Here is a 16,544-nt window from a genome sequence, read left to right as displayed (position 1 = left end):
AACCTATAAATATGCAAATGTCTAACAGTATTTTTGATTTTTACTGCATTATCTGTTTCTTTTTTTTGGATTTTTTTGAAGATTTGGAGTTTGGATTTCAAATTTCAGATCCTGAAACTTGTGGACAATGAGAGGGAATTTTTAGAGCTGCCCAACTTGTGCATTAAGGCACAAGGCTCTTTTATAGGCATAAGGGAGGCAGCCTTGAAACCTTCTATTTACACTATTGATCCCTCTTTTTATTCATTTTTAATCAGGCAATCCTTTTTTCCTCGACTTGTGCCTCTAAGTTAGTATACCTATCTTTGCTCATTTACCTTAAAAATGCCCCATCTTAGAAAAACTTCCAATATAGGTTCTAATTTCATCTCCACTTGTAGATTTACCATTTTGAACTCCCCTACTTTGCCCTTACCATTTCCCCTGAATTTACCCCTGAATTATCCAATGAAGCCAACTGACCCCAGCCCTACCCATGATTATCTAACAAATAACTATAGCCGACTAACAAGCATTCAGCAGCCCAAAACAAACGACAAAGTAAAAAATTCCATGGGAAACACCGAGATTAGAAACTAATATAACTCATCACTCAACTAAAAACAAACGTAATCAACATGACATACAATCTAATGATGAACAATTTAAGCCAAATTACGATCACCAAATTAGACACAGAATAAAAAAAAAATGGGAATTTTCATCAAAAACGGGTCAAGCTAGGGCTTGGAAAGCTGTGATGTAAAAATGGAATTTGGAGAGTTAAACGAGCTCCGATTTTGGTAAACTTTATATGCACGGACTCGTGGCGAGACGAGGAATCCGTTGGTGTGATTTTCGAAATTTTTCGAGAAGCGGGCCCGGGGCTCGGGTTTTGCCAACTTCATGAATTTTAGTACTTTTCGAGTATTTTTGATTGGGTTATGTTTCTTTAACCCATATTTATGTATTCGTTGTGATTTTGACTAGATTCGACGCGCGAGGAGGTCGATACGAAAGGAAAAGGCATTGCGGACCATTCTACGGCCGGTTAGAGGTGAGTAGTTGGTGTATATGATGGCCTGAGGGTTTGAAACCCCGGCTTATCACATTGTGACGCTATAGTAGGGCGTGACTCGTACCCCATGGCAGGTGCGGGATTGTTTATGACTGGGGATTATGACTTGGTCCATCCCGAACAAGAATTTATATATATTGGCGACTGATACGCACCCTGTATTGAATATATCTGGGCTTATTGCCACGTTTGGGGCCTTGTGCCGATCTGTAGCATCCTCAGAGGATGGATATCTTTGTGATAGCATGCTTTGTATAATCATTGATCTCAGTCCTATCTTTAATCACTGTTATGAAATGCTAAGTCACTTTTCCTGAAGTTAAATATCTAAAGTATATTCTTCTTAATAAATTGGAAATGGGGAAATTAATTGAATCTGTTACGTGACTCATATGCATATTGTGGACTGAGTATGGATCGGGCTGCACGCCGCAGCGAATGGTATGATTATATTGCGCTTGGGCTGAAGGAGCCCCTCCGGAGTCTGTACACACCCCCAGTGAGCGCCGTCGACGTTAAATGGATCGGGCTACGCGCCGTAGCGGTCATGTGCATTGCATTGCATCCTTACATTATACTTGACTGATATATTTGAAGTTGTTTTGCTGTTGGTTCGTAGTTAGGTGTTGGACTGTTAGTTTTAGCTTTACTTTGTGGCATTCCGTGGATTTCTTGTCTTCAGACATTTTATATGCTTATTACTCACTGAGTTGGTAGTACTCACCCCCTACTCCCTGCACCTTGTGTGCAGATTCAGGTACTTCAGGAGCTTAGTTGAGCTAGCCGCTGGTTTCCAGAGTTCCAGGAGTGGTCGAGGTAGCTGCTATGACGTCCGCAGGACCCGACTCCTCCCTTATCCCTTTTTTTATTTCCGTACTTTAGAACATACTTATTTTGAGGATTCTTGACTCTGTATTAGTTAGAGGCTCTAGACTCATGACCCCAGGTCTTTGGGAGTTACAGTTTATGTCAGTATTTCGTATTGTTTTAATTGAGTATTTCAACTATGAGTATTAATATTTGATTTTAAGTATCTGATTAATTGGTTTTGAGCTTTGTGCTCGGGTTGAGAGAGTAAATGGTCGGGTTTGCCTAGCATTAGTGTTGGGCGCCATCACGACCGGGTTTGGGATCGTGACAATTACTGAATTTGTAAATTGATTTTGTTACAGGAAACACATGATGGGACTGATTATTATTACCGTTTTAAAAGGGGCATTTTATTTTGTAATTATTATACAAGCATGTTTTCTGACTTGTCCCCTATTAAAACTGGTTGTGGTTAAATATTATTACTCACTGAGCTAGCGACTCACTCCCCGCTATTATTTTTACAGAGACAACAGTAGACGCAGGCAATGATTCCGTTAATTAGAGTACACGAGTTGGCAGTTCCTGGTGAGCCCCGCATTTATTCGTGTGGGCAAAGATTATTATTTATTCGTTATAGTCTCTTTCTTGAAACTCTTAGAGTCGCTCCATAGTCATTTTTATGAGTGTCGTAAGTATTCTTTTGTTAATATAGACTTGTGATTCGTATTAGACTTTTCTATCGTATAATTGAAGATGAAATTAGTATTATTGTGTTGGAAATATTTCGTGAATGGGGATTATAGTTTGTTTGGTCGATATAGGTTGGTTGTGTTGTTGATTTCTAAGACAGGTTTATTTTGGATAGTCCAAAAACAGGGGAAACTCTGTCCAATTTTCTGTAAAATACCGATGAGGCTTACTTGGGAGCACTAGCTCCTGAGCGCCGGTCACGATCCTAAATTGGGTCGTGACAAAGTGATCCTAAAAATAAAAATAAAAACGCATTTAATAGGTTGAGGATTGAATAATTCATATTTAGACATCAATTACGTGAAAATAAACAATCTTAAAGAATCAAATTTGTCCTTGTATCATTTGAAACTAACTAACTTAGGCCATCGTTAAATTTTTGTTTTAATATTACCTCCGCCAATGATTCTAACGAAGCGCCAACTTGATGGTAATTTTAAAGCATAATTAATAAAGTTAAGAAGTAAATTTGAATTTTCTTTTTTGAATAAGTCGGACATGAAAAGCGAGGGGCGGAGCTAGCCCATCGACTACGTGTTGGGCTGAACCTGGTCACTTTGGTCAAGACTATGTATTTGTCTTAAAAAATTATAATTGAATAAGTTTTAAACCCCAAACCCATAAACTCTAAATCCTGACTTAGTATATGTGCTAAGTCCACTAGCTATTTCACATTGGAACTTTATTAATGGCAATGAAAAATAGAAATATTTGCAAATGTTAAAAATATAAAAAAAAAAAAAAAAATTGAACAATTCTAAGTATTACAGCTAATTATTTAAACCTTTTTCTTTTAGAAAATTTAGGTAGAATTAATAGGAAAATCAATGGAGTCCCGAATATATGCGTATGTATCTCTGTCCGTTTGTATTTCCCCCAACCTTTTACCCTTATATGTGCACTTCTATACACGTATAGCGCAACGCATAATCCCCGAGATCCGAAATTGCCGTTTTCATAGTTCTTTTTCTTCATTTCCTCCTCCTCAGACTCAGAAGCAGTATTGTTTTGTTCTTCTCTCTTTCACTCGTACGCAAATTCTAGGAACAAAGGTGAGAATAATGATCTTTTCAGTCTAATTTTTACGTCTTGTTCATTGCATAAGGTTTCCCTTTCCTATTCATTCTATTACTGATGGAGAGCTGAAAATCAGCTAGTGCATGTATCGATCGTACGTAATTGCTCGCTGAACTGTGGACCATTTATATTACGTATTAAAAAATTAAGGGTCCTCTGTGTTATGCATTCGTTTGTCCATTTCCCATCCTTATTTACGTAATATAACACATATTGATTTTGCATTAATTGGTTAATGGGATTGATTTTGGAAGGGAGGTCTTGGCGTAAGTGGTAAGGTTGCTGCCGTGTGACCAGGAGGTTACGGGTTTGCCGTGGAAATAGTCTCTTGCGGAAATGTAGGCTGCGTACAATTGACTCTTGTGGTCCGGCCCTTCCCCAGATCCTGATATCGGGAGCTTAGTGCACTGGATTAATGAGATTGATTTTCTTTATTTTTTTCATTTTTAATGTGATATGCATTGATCAATAATGCTTGAGTGAGGAATGTCATTCGAAATCATTTAGTTGAGTTATGCGCAATTTTTGGAATATGTTTCCTGAAAATCTGATTATGTAATGTCAATGATATTATTGCCTTTGGGGTAGAATTTGTTGCTAACTTGTTAATTCTCTTAACAGTTGTAAGAAATGGCAGACGTTGATGACATTCAACCACTTGTTTGTGATAATGGAACCGGTATGGTCAAGGTAATGAGTTGACTATCAATTGTTATCATTTTGCTTTCAATGTCCTCATTTATCCTAGTTGTTTATCTTTTATTTGAAATCGAAGCAATGAATGGTTCGACAATTCCATTCTCATCTGTAGTTATTGTGGTTCATAGGCTGGTTTTGCTGGAGATGATGCCCCAAGGGCTGTTTTTCCCAGCATTGTTGGGCGTCCTCGTCACACTGGAGTGATGGTTGGGATGGGACAGAAGGATGCCTACGTTGGGGACGAAGCCCAGTCAAAACGTGGTATTCTGTCGTTGAAGTATCCTATTGAACATGGTATAGTGAATAACTGGGATGACATGGAGAAGATTTGGCACCACACCTTCTACAATGAGCTTCGAGTTGCTCCAGAAGAGCATCCTGTTCTGCTTACTGAAGCACCTCTCAATCCAAAGGCCAATCGTGAGAAAATGACTCAAATAATGTTCGAAACCTTCAATTGCCCTGCAATGTATGTTGCAATTCAAGCTGTTCTGTCTTTATATGCTAGTGGTCGTACTACTGGTAAGATATTCACATTCTGCACTTTCTTTTTTGATGTTGATCGCATTCAGTTTATCTGTAATAAAATATCCATTCAAACTAGCAATTGATCTCATGGATAATGGTATCATCACTTATGTGGGAGTTAGTATATGGCTTACAATGACCCCTGTATTGACGATTTTTGTTCAAAATCAGATGATTGTGATTGTCATTATTTATTATTGATAAATGATAACTGTGTGTATGGATGGAGAAGTGTTGGAAACGATGGGGAAATTTACGGAATGAATTTTACTTTGTTACAGTTGAGGATTGATTGATCTAGGTTATTGAACAAATAGTATGGTATGTATTAACATAAATCAAATCCAGGCAAGATAGTAAGAAGACGTGACTTGGGGTGGTTCAGTTATTCAAATTGTGCAGACTGTTAAGATATAGTAATACATTGAGGATCATTCACGATTCTTGACTGCCTGAAATCTGTGTGGTTTCTTGTAGGTATTGTTTTGGATTCCGGAGATGGTGTTAGCCACACAGTTCCTATCTATGAAGGTTATGCACTTCCGCATGCGATCCTACGTCTTGACCTTGCTGGCCGTGACCTCACAGAGCATTTGGCAAAAATCCTCACCGAACGTGGATACTCATTCACCACCAGTGCTGAGAAGGAAATTGTTAGGGACATGAAGGAGAAGCTAGCATACATTGCTCTTGATTTTGAACAGGAGTTGGATATGGTTAAGTCAAGCAGTACTGTTGAGAAGAACTTTGAATTGCCAGATGGCCAAGTGATTACCATTGGAGCAGAGCGTTTCCGATGCCCAGAGGTGTTGTTCCAGCCTTCCACCATCGGCATGGAAGCTGCTGGTATCCACGAGACAACATACAATTCTATAATGAAGTGTGATGTGGATATCAGGAAGGATCTCTACGGGAATATCGTACTTAGTGGCGGATCCACTATGTTTCCTGGTATTGCTGACAGAATGAGCAAGGAAATCACCGCCTTAGCACCTAGCAGCATGAAGATTAAGGTGGTGGCTCCCCCTGAAAGGAAGTATAGTGTTTGGATTGGAGGTTCCATCTTGGCATCCCTCAGTACCTTCCAGCAGGTAAGCGTTTTTATTCAATGTTATACTATACCAGAAGCTGCTTTAGTTTTCGATTAGTTTACCCATTGGTCATTATGTTAGTGATGATTTGTCTTCTTTGAAATGTAGATGTGGATTGCTAAGGCAGAGTTCGATGAGTCTGGCCCCTCAATCGTGCATAGGAAGTGCTTCTAATGAGATAAAGATTATCTGTCTCTCTGATAGCTATTCCTATGTTCTTTTTGATTTGTTTTTGGATAGCAGCTTTTAGATAGTTATTGGTTGTGGACTGTGTTCTGGTCTCTAGTTTTGTTTCATTGTCAATGATGATGTTGTCGTATTTCCATGTCCTCATTTTTCTCTTTGTTCCTAATATAGTAACATCTTAAGAGGACGAATGTAATAAATTGTTCCAACTCAGTACTTGAAGTGATCTTTTTATTGTTCAAAGAAGTTCTATTATATTTGATGGTTTTTAATCTTTGTCGGGGAACTGAGACCTGCTATTTCCCAGCCTTTGCTTATCCGAATTTTATTTAGGAGAAATCCATATCATTCAGATTTGAAGGCAAGTCATTAATTCAGGTCTTGTACTCTATATGGAGCAAAAAATACCACCTAAGAGACAACACTATGGGGCTCAAGTAATTCAATTAGTGAAACCCTTCTTATCTGTGAACTCAGAGTCTCGGACAAGTAATTCATCTTTTGAAGCTCTTCTTTATGTGTGAACTCTAGCCCTTGAGATTGTGTACATGGACCATGAATTTTGTCAGTTTATTTCCCGGGGTAGTGGCACACCTCAGTTCTCATAAGTTATTTGGGCTAGGCGTCTATTGTCTGTAGGTGCAGCTCGGTACTGATACTTTCGGTTGGGAGTTGCTTCTTAGTGTTGTCAAAGGCTCATTTAAGGCTTGGGAGTTGCTTCTTAGTGTTGTCAAAGGCTCATTTAAGGCCCGCTTAAACTCTGAAGCTCAGAAAAGTTCAAAGATGGCGCTTCCCCTCGCTTAAGCTGCGTTTCAGTGTAGGCAAGGCACTAAGGCGTTAGGCGTGCGCCTCAATGCCCGTGAGTCCTATTTTGAACTGAGTGGTACTAAACAACAAATACAATAACAACAACATACCCAGTATTATCTCACGCCGTGGGGTCTGGAGGTACTAAACAACAAATATCATCAGCAAATAAGTGAATTTGTTTCTCTTTTCTTGAATTATATATATATATTTATTCGTTTCCTTAGTTGCGCCTTTTTTTTACTAAAGCCCGTACTCAATCAACCTGAAACGCGTTTTAGAGCTTTTCGCTTTTGGCAACACTGCCTACTTGTAGAGTTGCTTGCTTCGACAATGCCAAGATTTTCTCCTGTAAGCCTTGGGTTTCCTTGCAGATGGAAACACACTGGCTTTCCATATGCTTTAGGTGTTTGGCCTGTTCTAAGGCTAATGCAGCTTAAGCAGCTATCTATCCAACTTGATCTTTCAAAAGCTAGGTCAACTCATCAACTATTTGAACTCTTTTGCTAATGGCAGGACCTCATTTGTCTCCAACGATTAACAGATACCATAATTAAACCATTTCGTTAAGTCTAGAGGTAAATTTGATCCTTTTTCCATTGATTAAAAGCCTCCTCTAGCCACTATGGTAGACCGTTAGAGGCTGGGGCAAATTTGGGATGAAAAATAACAATTTAACCTTTTATGAGCCAATAGCATTACAATAAATTGGATACGATATGGACACTTTTGGACCTTTTCCGTTTTATATTTGTTTTGGTGGGAATATTTATATCGTAAATCCTTTTACTTGACCCTAAGGCTTTTACACATTTTAGATTCCATCTTTACCAAAATAGATTAATCTGCCAGTTGAAAATGAAAACTTGAATGAGGCCGAAGTGTCACGGAGTGGGAAGAGGGGGAGCAAAGTGTATAAAATGAAACTTGAGGTGGGTAAACTTTCCAAATTCAAAAGTAGAGGTCTTTCCACAAAATGGAATTGGAATTGCAAAAAATGGGATTCTGACAAATGGGAACTTCTTGCTTGTGTTCATCCCTCTATAGATTTCCAGTAGATTATCCAGACTGTACGGTCAGACTCAGCTATGGCTATGCCTACAGCAGCGGTCCCAAACGACTGCAAGCAGCAACTGCCACAGGTACTGTCACTGGCGATGATATTTGTCAGGATAAACGGACATGCCTTTTTTCTGCTATGCGAGTGCAGAAGCCAATAATAACTGCGGCAATACTGGCGGCAGCTGCAGCATGTGCAATGATAATGGCGGTGAACGGGGCGGAAGCGGCGGAGCAGCTAACACAACAGGAGATAAATGGAGAGACTTTTTCGAATGTACCGCAAACGCTATCTGGAGAATGCGTTGAGGGTCAGAAAGATTGTAAAAAGGCGAGGATTCAACGACCTAAGTCAAGGCAAGCTGAGACTTGTACTGTTAAATGTGTCAATACTTGTATTCGTGGTGGCCTTGGATCTCCTGGTGAAGGTCCTCTCAACGTTAGAAGGTAGTATTATATTTTACTTGTAATTAATATCTACATTGCTAATTTATATACTTGAGCTGTTCTCCTTATATACAAAAAGCTAACCACCGATTTAATTAGTTCGATTTATTATTCTATTAGGCATTAGCTTGCCTAATCTAACTATGTACAAGTTGAATCAGCATATAGGTACAACTCAATCAACACACCCAACCTGATGTTTTGATAATCTCCATCATGTTGTTTGATGAAAAATATTAACCATCCCAAACTTGGATTATAAGTGATCTTGCAGCCGATTGGGTTTTAGTCAAATAATCCGCCATTTGTTACCTTGTTAACCAGTAGCAATGTAATTTGCTTCGATTAAACCTTGTTGAATCTTTTTCCATAAAAGATATATGGCATTTGCTCCTTGTAGTGCAGCCTTGTTATCACAATAATGGTCAATTGGTAATTCTACCTTCACTACAATCTACTAATCCCAACCAACTCTGCAATTTCTATTGCCGTACTTCTATATTCAGTTTCAGATGCAATTTCTTGCTTCTTTGACTTTTAAGATATTATTGAATCTTTTAATTTTACAAAATATCCTGTCATTGGCCTTCTTGTAACCGCACATGAAGCCGAGTTTGCAACACAATATATAGTAAGCTCTTTGACACCTGGCTGCTCATTAATAAGCCCAAACCTAGTAGTTCTTTATGAATCTCAATACTCGAGGTGTTGCCTCAATATGAGACTTCTTTGGAGCATACATAAATTGATCTAATGTCTATAGAAAAAATGATTTATCTAGCCTTTTCTCTGCCAAGTACAGCCATTCCCCAGTGTGGTTTTGATACCCCTTTTTGTTCTCCAGTTCAGTATCTCCATCAATTTCGAAGTGTTTGTTAAGTTCAGTGCTGGTGAGCTTCTGATATTGCTTTAACCTGTCACCAAGCTGGAATAAGGAAGTTTTAGTTATAGAGTCTAACCTCAATTATGAACTCCTTTTCTTACAAATTCATTTGCAAGTGTTTGTGCTTAACCATAGGGAGGGTTGTCGGATAAAGCCTGCTACAACGACTAAAAATTAGATATGCAGTCTGGTTGACAGAAATTGAGACATAACAAGGGTAAGGAAGGTGAGAGGAGGGGGGGGGGGGGGGGGGGAAGAGAATTCAGTTATACCTTCAATCCTAGCAAGTGTGGTCTATATAATTCATTAATTTACTGCTAGATTTGAATTTAGAAATGTGTCAAGTTTAAAGCTTCAAAAAGCAAGAAATCAGCTTCGCAGCCATTTCATTACACAAACTTGGGGAGGTTCCTTAATATATGTTAAAACTTAGTTGCAGGAAATCGTGAGACTGATACTCTGAGAAAACCAGATAGAAAGCATGAGATAGATCTCGCACTTCTATCATGTTTGACATTGCTTCCTTTAAATATGATACAGCTCCTTAGTTGTACTGTTGTACTTATGTCATTGTTGACTATTGGTGAAGCATGTCTTCTGTAGAAGGATAAAAAGATATCAGTTACTCATATCTGAATACACTTTCAACCTCTAAAAATGGAAGTGAAGTTTACATGGAAGGTGTATTTTGGTTAATAGTATGTCATTGAACTTCATTTAGTTGATTATTTTGATCTTCTGAAGTTCCTTTTTCTTTCCTGCCTCCTTATAATCATGAAATGCTTGCAGGACAACATAAGCAGGTAACTGAAAGGCTAATTAAATGCCTATTTCCGTGGTATATTATTTCTACTTTACTTTATTATTGATAGATGATAACCTAGTTAAAAAAATACCATATTCCTTCTTCCGTCAACCTGCCCCCTTCCATCAAAAATAAAAAATAAAAAAGAGATAAAAGGGAAAGGAAAAAATGAACGTGACATAAGAGATATTTTCCTGTAGAATTAATTGAGAGATGACTGTTTGATGAAGTCATTTTGAGAGGTTTACTTCTACGCTTGTTTGTCTACAGGCCTCTGGTGGTGTTTAAGCAAGGGTTTCGCAGTCGCCAATACTGGTAATTGTTTTTCCTTCAAATTTATCAGTCCGTATATGTCATTTTTGTTAAGCCTCCATCTATTCCATTATATTTCTTCTCCTGCTCTACTCACTGATGCTGCTCGTCACTTGCCAAACTCTTGTTAAAATATGCAATGCTGAACACGTTACTGTATGTCGCAAGTTTGTATGTGCACCTATTACAACTTTTACTATTCTTAGCTTGGTCTATAGTATAAGAAATATAAGATAATGTCTTGTCTAGTTAAAAAAGAAAATATGTTCAAGCATTAACCAGGTCTTTTCCTCTTCGCGCTGACTAGTTTTACACGTACTACTGAAAGCTACCTCAATATTTATTTCTCCTGTCTTACTTACAACAAGTGAATAGATATAAGTGTTCACTTCTCTTCATCTAATCATCCATTCCAGCGTCCACCAATCGTATATCTTCAGCATTCTTATTCCACTGAAAGTACAATCAGAGGCCAAATTAGGCAAATAAAGAGGAAGTTTTCGAAAATAAGGAAAATAGAAAAGTTAAACCATGAAAGAGATATAAACAGAAAAGATCCATCGTTTTTTCTTCTGGCTTTAGCTTTTAAGACCAAGCCTACGTTTTCTATCCTTCAACTTCCCTAAAGTAAAAGTACAGGCTGCATCATGTTGTTGTTGCAACAGAAGATGCAAAAAAAACTAAAATTAGCTGCGCTCTTCTTGAAATTCTCTGGTTTTATTGCTAAACCTACAAGTTCATATAAAAAAAGTTTCTGACAAGTTTCGCATGGACTGCTAAAGTGCTTCAATCTTTGTTTCTCCTATCTTAAGTACTAAAAGGTGAATGAAAATCTGTATTTACTTCTCTTTCATCCATGCTTCTAATTTCCAGTACCTATCTAAAATCATATTTCTTCAGCATCCGTACTACACTGGAAGATATAATCAGTAGCCATAGCAAGTAACTAAAGAAGTTATTCATTTGGAGAAGAATAGATAATTAGGAGAAAGAAGAAAAGTGAAACCAAGGACTAGTTAGTTTTATTTACTATTATCTTCTTAACATCATTAAAAAGAAAGAGCGAAACCAAGGGAATATAAAGAGAAATGATGGCTATCTGCTTTTCTTCTCGTGTCTTCAAATTTTAAGACCAGGCCTACTTTTTCTATCCTTCAATCTTCCTAAAGCAAAAGATCACAAAGCAAGAAAAATTAAAGTTAGTCTCATTCTTACATCGTTGAGACATTAAATTTAAGTAATTAAAAGTTTTCAGTTTGTAAAAATTTAAGTAATTAAATGAGATGGTCATACACTTCGAAACGGTATCAGAGCAGGCAAAGGTTCACTCTTCGCCACCTCAAAAAATAGTTCCACGTATTTGGGCCATGAAAAAGAATCAGACCTACCCGTGATAAGGTGTGTTGTGACATAATATAATTATCCTCCCTTACTGCTTAAGCTTTAAGATGAGATTGGTCACATTCAAAACTGAAATGCTCGATCCTTGTCATTGGGAACCTAAATTTTATGTAAATGTTGGAATTGAGCTACATTTTAGAGCATTAGGAATGTGCTTATGGTATCACGCAAATCTTCAGCCAATGAAACAATGGCTTAGTGACACATTTGCATGTGATTCCTCGTTTTGCTGTAGAAGCGTTGTAGAAATTGGACTGTTGACAGCTCTCGAATCTAATCTTTAACAAAAAATGCATCAATCACTGCAAGCGAGGATGTTCACCATGTAATTAGGGGCAGAGCTAGCCCATCAGCTATGGGTTCGGCCGAACCAATAGCTTTGGTCCAAAATTTGTATTTGTCTTATAAAATTTATTGATATGTACTAATTATTAATTTAGAACTCAGTAACTAAAAAGGATTAGAACACCGTACCATAACCTTCAAATCCTGGCTCCGCCTCCGCATGTAATATCCACCGGAAATCACTCAATTTTTTAGGTTGTAACTTTGAATGTCTACATCTTATGAGGAATATGATTGCCAGCCATATAAAGTTTTCTGACTGACTGATTTTTGCTAGAGAAAATTGACTGAATTCTTTTCTCTTTCTTTCGAAATGTTGTTTCTTGCAGTTTGGTGGAATGCTCTGATATATGTAATTTGATAAGAGATGGTGAAGATGGACCATAGGTTGTACATTTGATCTTAATTTTGGTTAGATTCTTATTTGAGCCTACAAAATTTCCAGGTGCTCTTATATATATGATTAAAGCTGTGATAGGGTTGTATATTCTCTGTGCAGAAATGTGACAGGCTTTTATTTATATACTCCTATTTTTTCTTCCACTCTCCTGGTTAGATAAGACCCAATATTCTTTAGGATATAAGAGAAAAATGTTAATGCTTGTATTGTGAAGTGTGAGAAATGGAAATTGGAAATTGAAATACTAGCACACCAGTATTTTCTTTGTTATCAGGTAACATTGGCACAACTTCTTTTCATCTTTTCTTTAGCCGAGTGTCTATCGGAAACAGCCTCTCTGCCCTCCCAGGGTAAGGGTAAGGCTGCGTACATCTTATCTTCCCTAAATCTCACTTGTGGGAATTTACTGGGTGTGATAGATGATAGGGTGTTATCAGGTAACAGTATGGTGGTAAACTGGTAATGCAGAAAGGAAGGGAAAATGAAGAAGAATTTGATAGCAAAGGGGTTTCCTTTCTCGTATTTGCTTTTCGAGAAAGTTAGGAGGGAAATCATCTTTTTTGTTGGTCTGGGCAAATGAGTTTCTTTTCTGTTTGATTATCTTTTTTCCTCTCTAAAATTTATATCTCATTAAAATATCTGAACTGAAGGGAGCCTTGGCGTAAGTAAAGTTGCTGTCATGTGACCAGGAGATCACGGGTTCGAGCCGTAGAAACAGCCTCTTGCAAAAATGCAGGATAAGACCGCGTACAATAGACTCTTGTGGTCCAGCCCTTTCCTGTACCCGCGCTTAGCGGGAGCTTAGTGCACCGGGCTGCCCGTTATTAAAATTACTGAACTGTAAATACTAATGTAGCTAAATTTTGCCTACTATAATAGTAAAGTCACAAATTATTAGTGGCTATTTGCCCAAAATGCCAAGGCTCAACAATGTGCAACCCCACAGTTTAATTGTTTTTGCAGCAAGGTTTACAAGCAGTTTGGATGTCAAGAACTATATTTGTATTGTACTTTGATGCACAAATAAAGAATCCTAAAACACACACACACATGCATGTATGCATGCATGCATACATACACATTACGCAAAATACAAAAGTTATATATAAATATTTTAACTTATTCTAAGCTCAACAATATTCTAATATCATGACTTAGTCAAAGTGTCTTGTTCCAATCTAAATTGTTATTATACAAGGTAAATTACACTAAGCATCCCGATAAATTCAATTACAGATGGACCCCTTGTATTTTAAAATCCAGCATTTTATCACCTATGCAATGAAAATCTTATACAAATATTACAGTATTATCAATTTTTTCAAAATTAAACACTTAAACTCGTATATAATAAAAATCCTGCACAAAGGAATGTTCACCCATATATTAAATATTATATGCTTTTAGTAACAAATGCAAAAAGCTTATAGGGGCAAAATGCAAGAAAGTTATTATTATCAGCATTTTAGATTTATCTTTGTGCATAATTATTTCTATTAGATGACATCATCATTCACAACTTTTGAAGCATTTTTGAAGGGCTCAAGTTTATTACATTTACCAAATTAAATATAGCAACCTAAAGATCTTAGAAATGAATATGCTAAAGTTAGATCAATTTTAATTTACAATGATGGAAATAAAAGGTTTAGTTTTAATTTTGCAAATTGAGCTTATCTTGTTTATCCAAAAACGGACATACTATCCATACATATTTATATAAATCTTTATAAATGAATATGCTAAAGTGGAATAAATTTTAATTTACAATAAAGGGAATGATCAAGTTTACAAAAAAAAAAAAAAAGAAGAGCTTTTTCTGTATGCTATGAAACTCATGTTGAAGAAAAATAAAAAGATCGACAAAGCGGAAGATATTTGTTCTCTTCTTCACTGCTAAGAGATGCAAAACCCATCTCCATCACTATCTTCACAACAACAAACTACCCAAATCCCTCCTAAGCCCCCGACATTACCAATCATACTCCCCCTACATTTAAAGAAAAATTACTCACAAATAAACATGTTTTTCACTCTCCCATGCAATTAACATGTCACGACCCGGATTTTTCCCACCATCGGGCGTCGTGATGGCGCCTACTAACGGAGCTAGGCCAGCCATACGTTAAACATTCGCTATTCAACCTCAACAATATAATATACTAACAACAGTTAAAGAAATGCGGAAGACTTTAAGTTTAACAAAAGATATAAAAATGCGGAAGTTTTGAAACACATCCCTACCCAAATTCTGGTGTCACTAGCTCACGGACTACTATAGAATACTACAACAAGTCTGAATGAAAGAAATACACATGTCTGTTTCGGTACAATGAAAACAAACTGAAATAAGGAAAGGGACTTCGGCCTGCGAATGCTAGCTAGGCTACCTCGAGAGTCCCTGGACTGAAGATAGCTCCCGGATAAGAATCCTACTGCTGCTGTCCAAAAGCTGCTCCTGGATCTGTGCACAAAGAAATGCACAGAGTGTAGCATCAGCACAACCGACCCCATGTGCTGGTAAGTGTCTGGCCTAACCTCGGCGAAGTAGTGACGAGGCTAGACAGGACTACCAAACCAACCTGTACAATTTTTATATACAAATATGCAACAAAAGGAAAGAAAATACCGAAACTAAACAGTTAAAAGGGAGGGAACATGCTAGGGGGAGAGTACAATTTGGATATAGAGTTCATCAACGTAATTAAGAAACATGGCACAACAATAATTATCAAAGAATAAGAAATTCAATAGTTGCACGGCATCACCCTTCGTGCTTTTGCTCTCAATCTCACCAAAGCAATCAAATAAAATGCACGGTATCACCCTTCGTGCTTTCCCTTACATAGATCTCATCTCATGTCACGGAATGACCCTTCGTGCAAAAATAATCAAATCAGAGCACGGAATGTACCTTCGTGCATAAATAGTCAAAACATAGCACGGAATGACCCTTCGTGCAAATATAATCAAGAATAGCACGGAATGAACCTTCGTGCAAATATAATCAAGAATAACACGGAATGACCCTTCGTGAAAATATAATCAAGAATAGCACGGAATGACCCTTCGTGCAATTTCATTCTTCCTCACCCAAATAACAGTCACAACCAAACGGGCAAGAGAAATAAACAAGTAATATGAACTATCCCGGCAAGGGAACAACACAAATAACAACCAAGACCCAGCAAGGGAACAATAACAACATCTTTCACAACCCGGCAAGGGCAATACTCACTGTAATCAAACCATCCCGGCAAGGGATTAATCACACCTCTTTTCTATACGTTCATCTCTTACTCGATGGTGTTGAACACTCGAGCCAATGCTCCAAAATATTAATATTTCACAACTTATCCTCAAACTCTTCACATTTACATAAAAACATGTTGTAGCTTAGAAGAGTTCCAAATCATCTCAAAAACAAGTACAAACAAAGACCCACGGTCGTGCTAGACTCTGTTGTATAGACACTCATCACCACGCCTATACACCGTACTCGATCAATTAGCAAATAGCATTTATGATACTCTAATCCTATTCCCTCAAGCCAAAATTAGATCAAACACTTACCTCGGTCCAAAAATAGCAATCAAGCCTCTAGCACCGCCTTTCCTCTAGAATTCGACTCCGAAACAATGATATCTAATCATAATTAATTCAATAATATCAAATGAGGCTCAACAACATAATCCCACAGCCTAGAAATGAATTTCCTACCATTCTTCCAAAAATAGCAAAATCCGACATCGGGCCCACATGGTCCAAACTCGAGGCTCGGATCAAATTCCAATCACCCATAACCTCACGAGTTCAAATATATAATTTGTTTCAAGATCCGACCCCAAATTGAGGTTGAATCGCCCACAATTTTCAAAAACCTA

General features: G+C 37.5%; 2 protein-coding genes across 2 annotated transcripts; both read left to right on the top strand.

Moving 5' to 3' along the window:
* On the top strand, positions 3,536-6,473 carry LOC109223267 (actin-75). The gene is made up of 5 exons (XM_019387506.1): positions 3,536-3,672; positions 4,319-4,387; positions 4,525-4,918; positions 5,402-6,015; positions 6,124-6,473. The coding sequence occupies exons 2-5, from the start codon at positions 4,328-4,330 to the stop codon at positions 6,187-6,189; spliced, it is 1,134 nt and encodes a 377-aa protein (XP_019243051.1). The 5' UTR covers positions 3,536-3,672; positions 4,319-4,327; the 3' UTR covers positions 6,190-6,473.
* Positions 7,990-12,918, top strand: LOC109223268. The gene is made up of 3 exons (XM_019387507.1): positions 7,990-8,514; positions 10,473-10,517; positions 12,590-12,918. The coding sequence occupies exons 1-3, from the start codon at positions 8,021-8,023 to the stop codon at positions 12,645-12,647; spliced, it is 597 nt and encodes a 198-aa protein (XP_019243052.1). The 5' UTR covers positions 7,990-8,020; the 3' UTR covers positions 12,648-12,918.

This window comes from Nicotiana attenuata, chromosome 3, assembly GCF_001879085.1.
Source record: "Nicotiana attenuata strain UT chromosome 3, NIATTr2, whole genome shotgun sequence".
Classification (NCBI taxonomy): domain Eukaryota; kingdom Viridiplantae; phylum Streptophyta; class Magnoliopsida; order Solanales; family Solanaceae; genus Nicotiana; species Nicotiana attenuata.
Note: the sequence above shows the minus strand (reverse complement) of the source record. Positions and strands in the feature narration are given on the sequence as shown.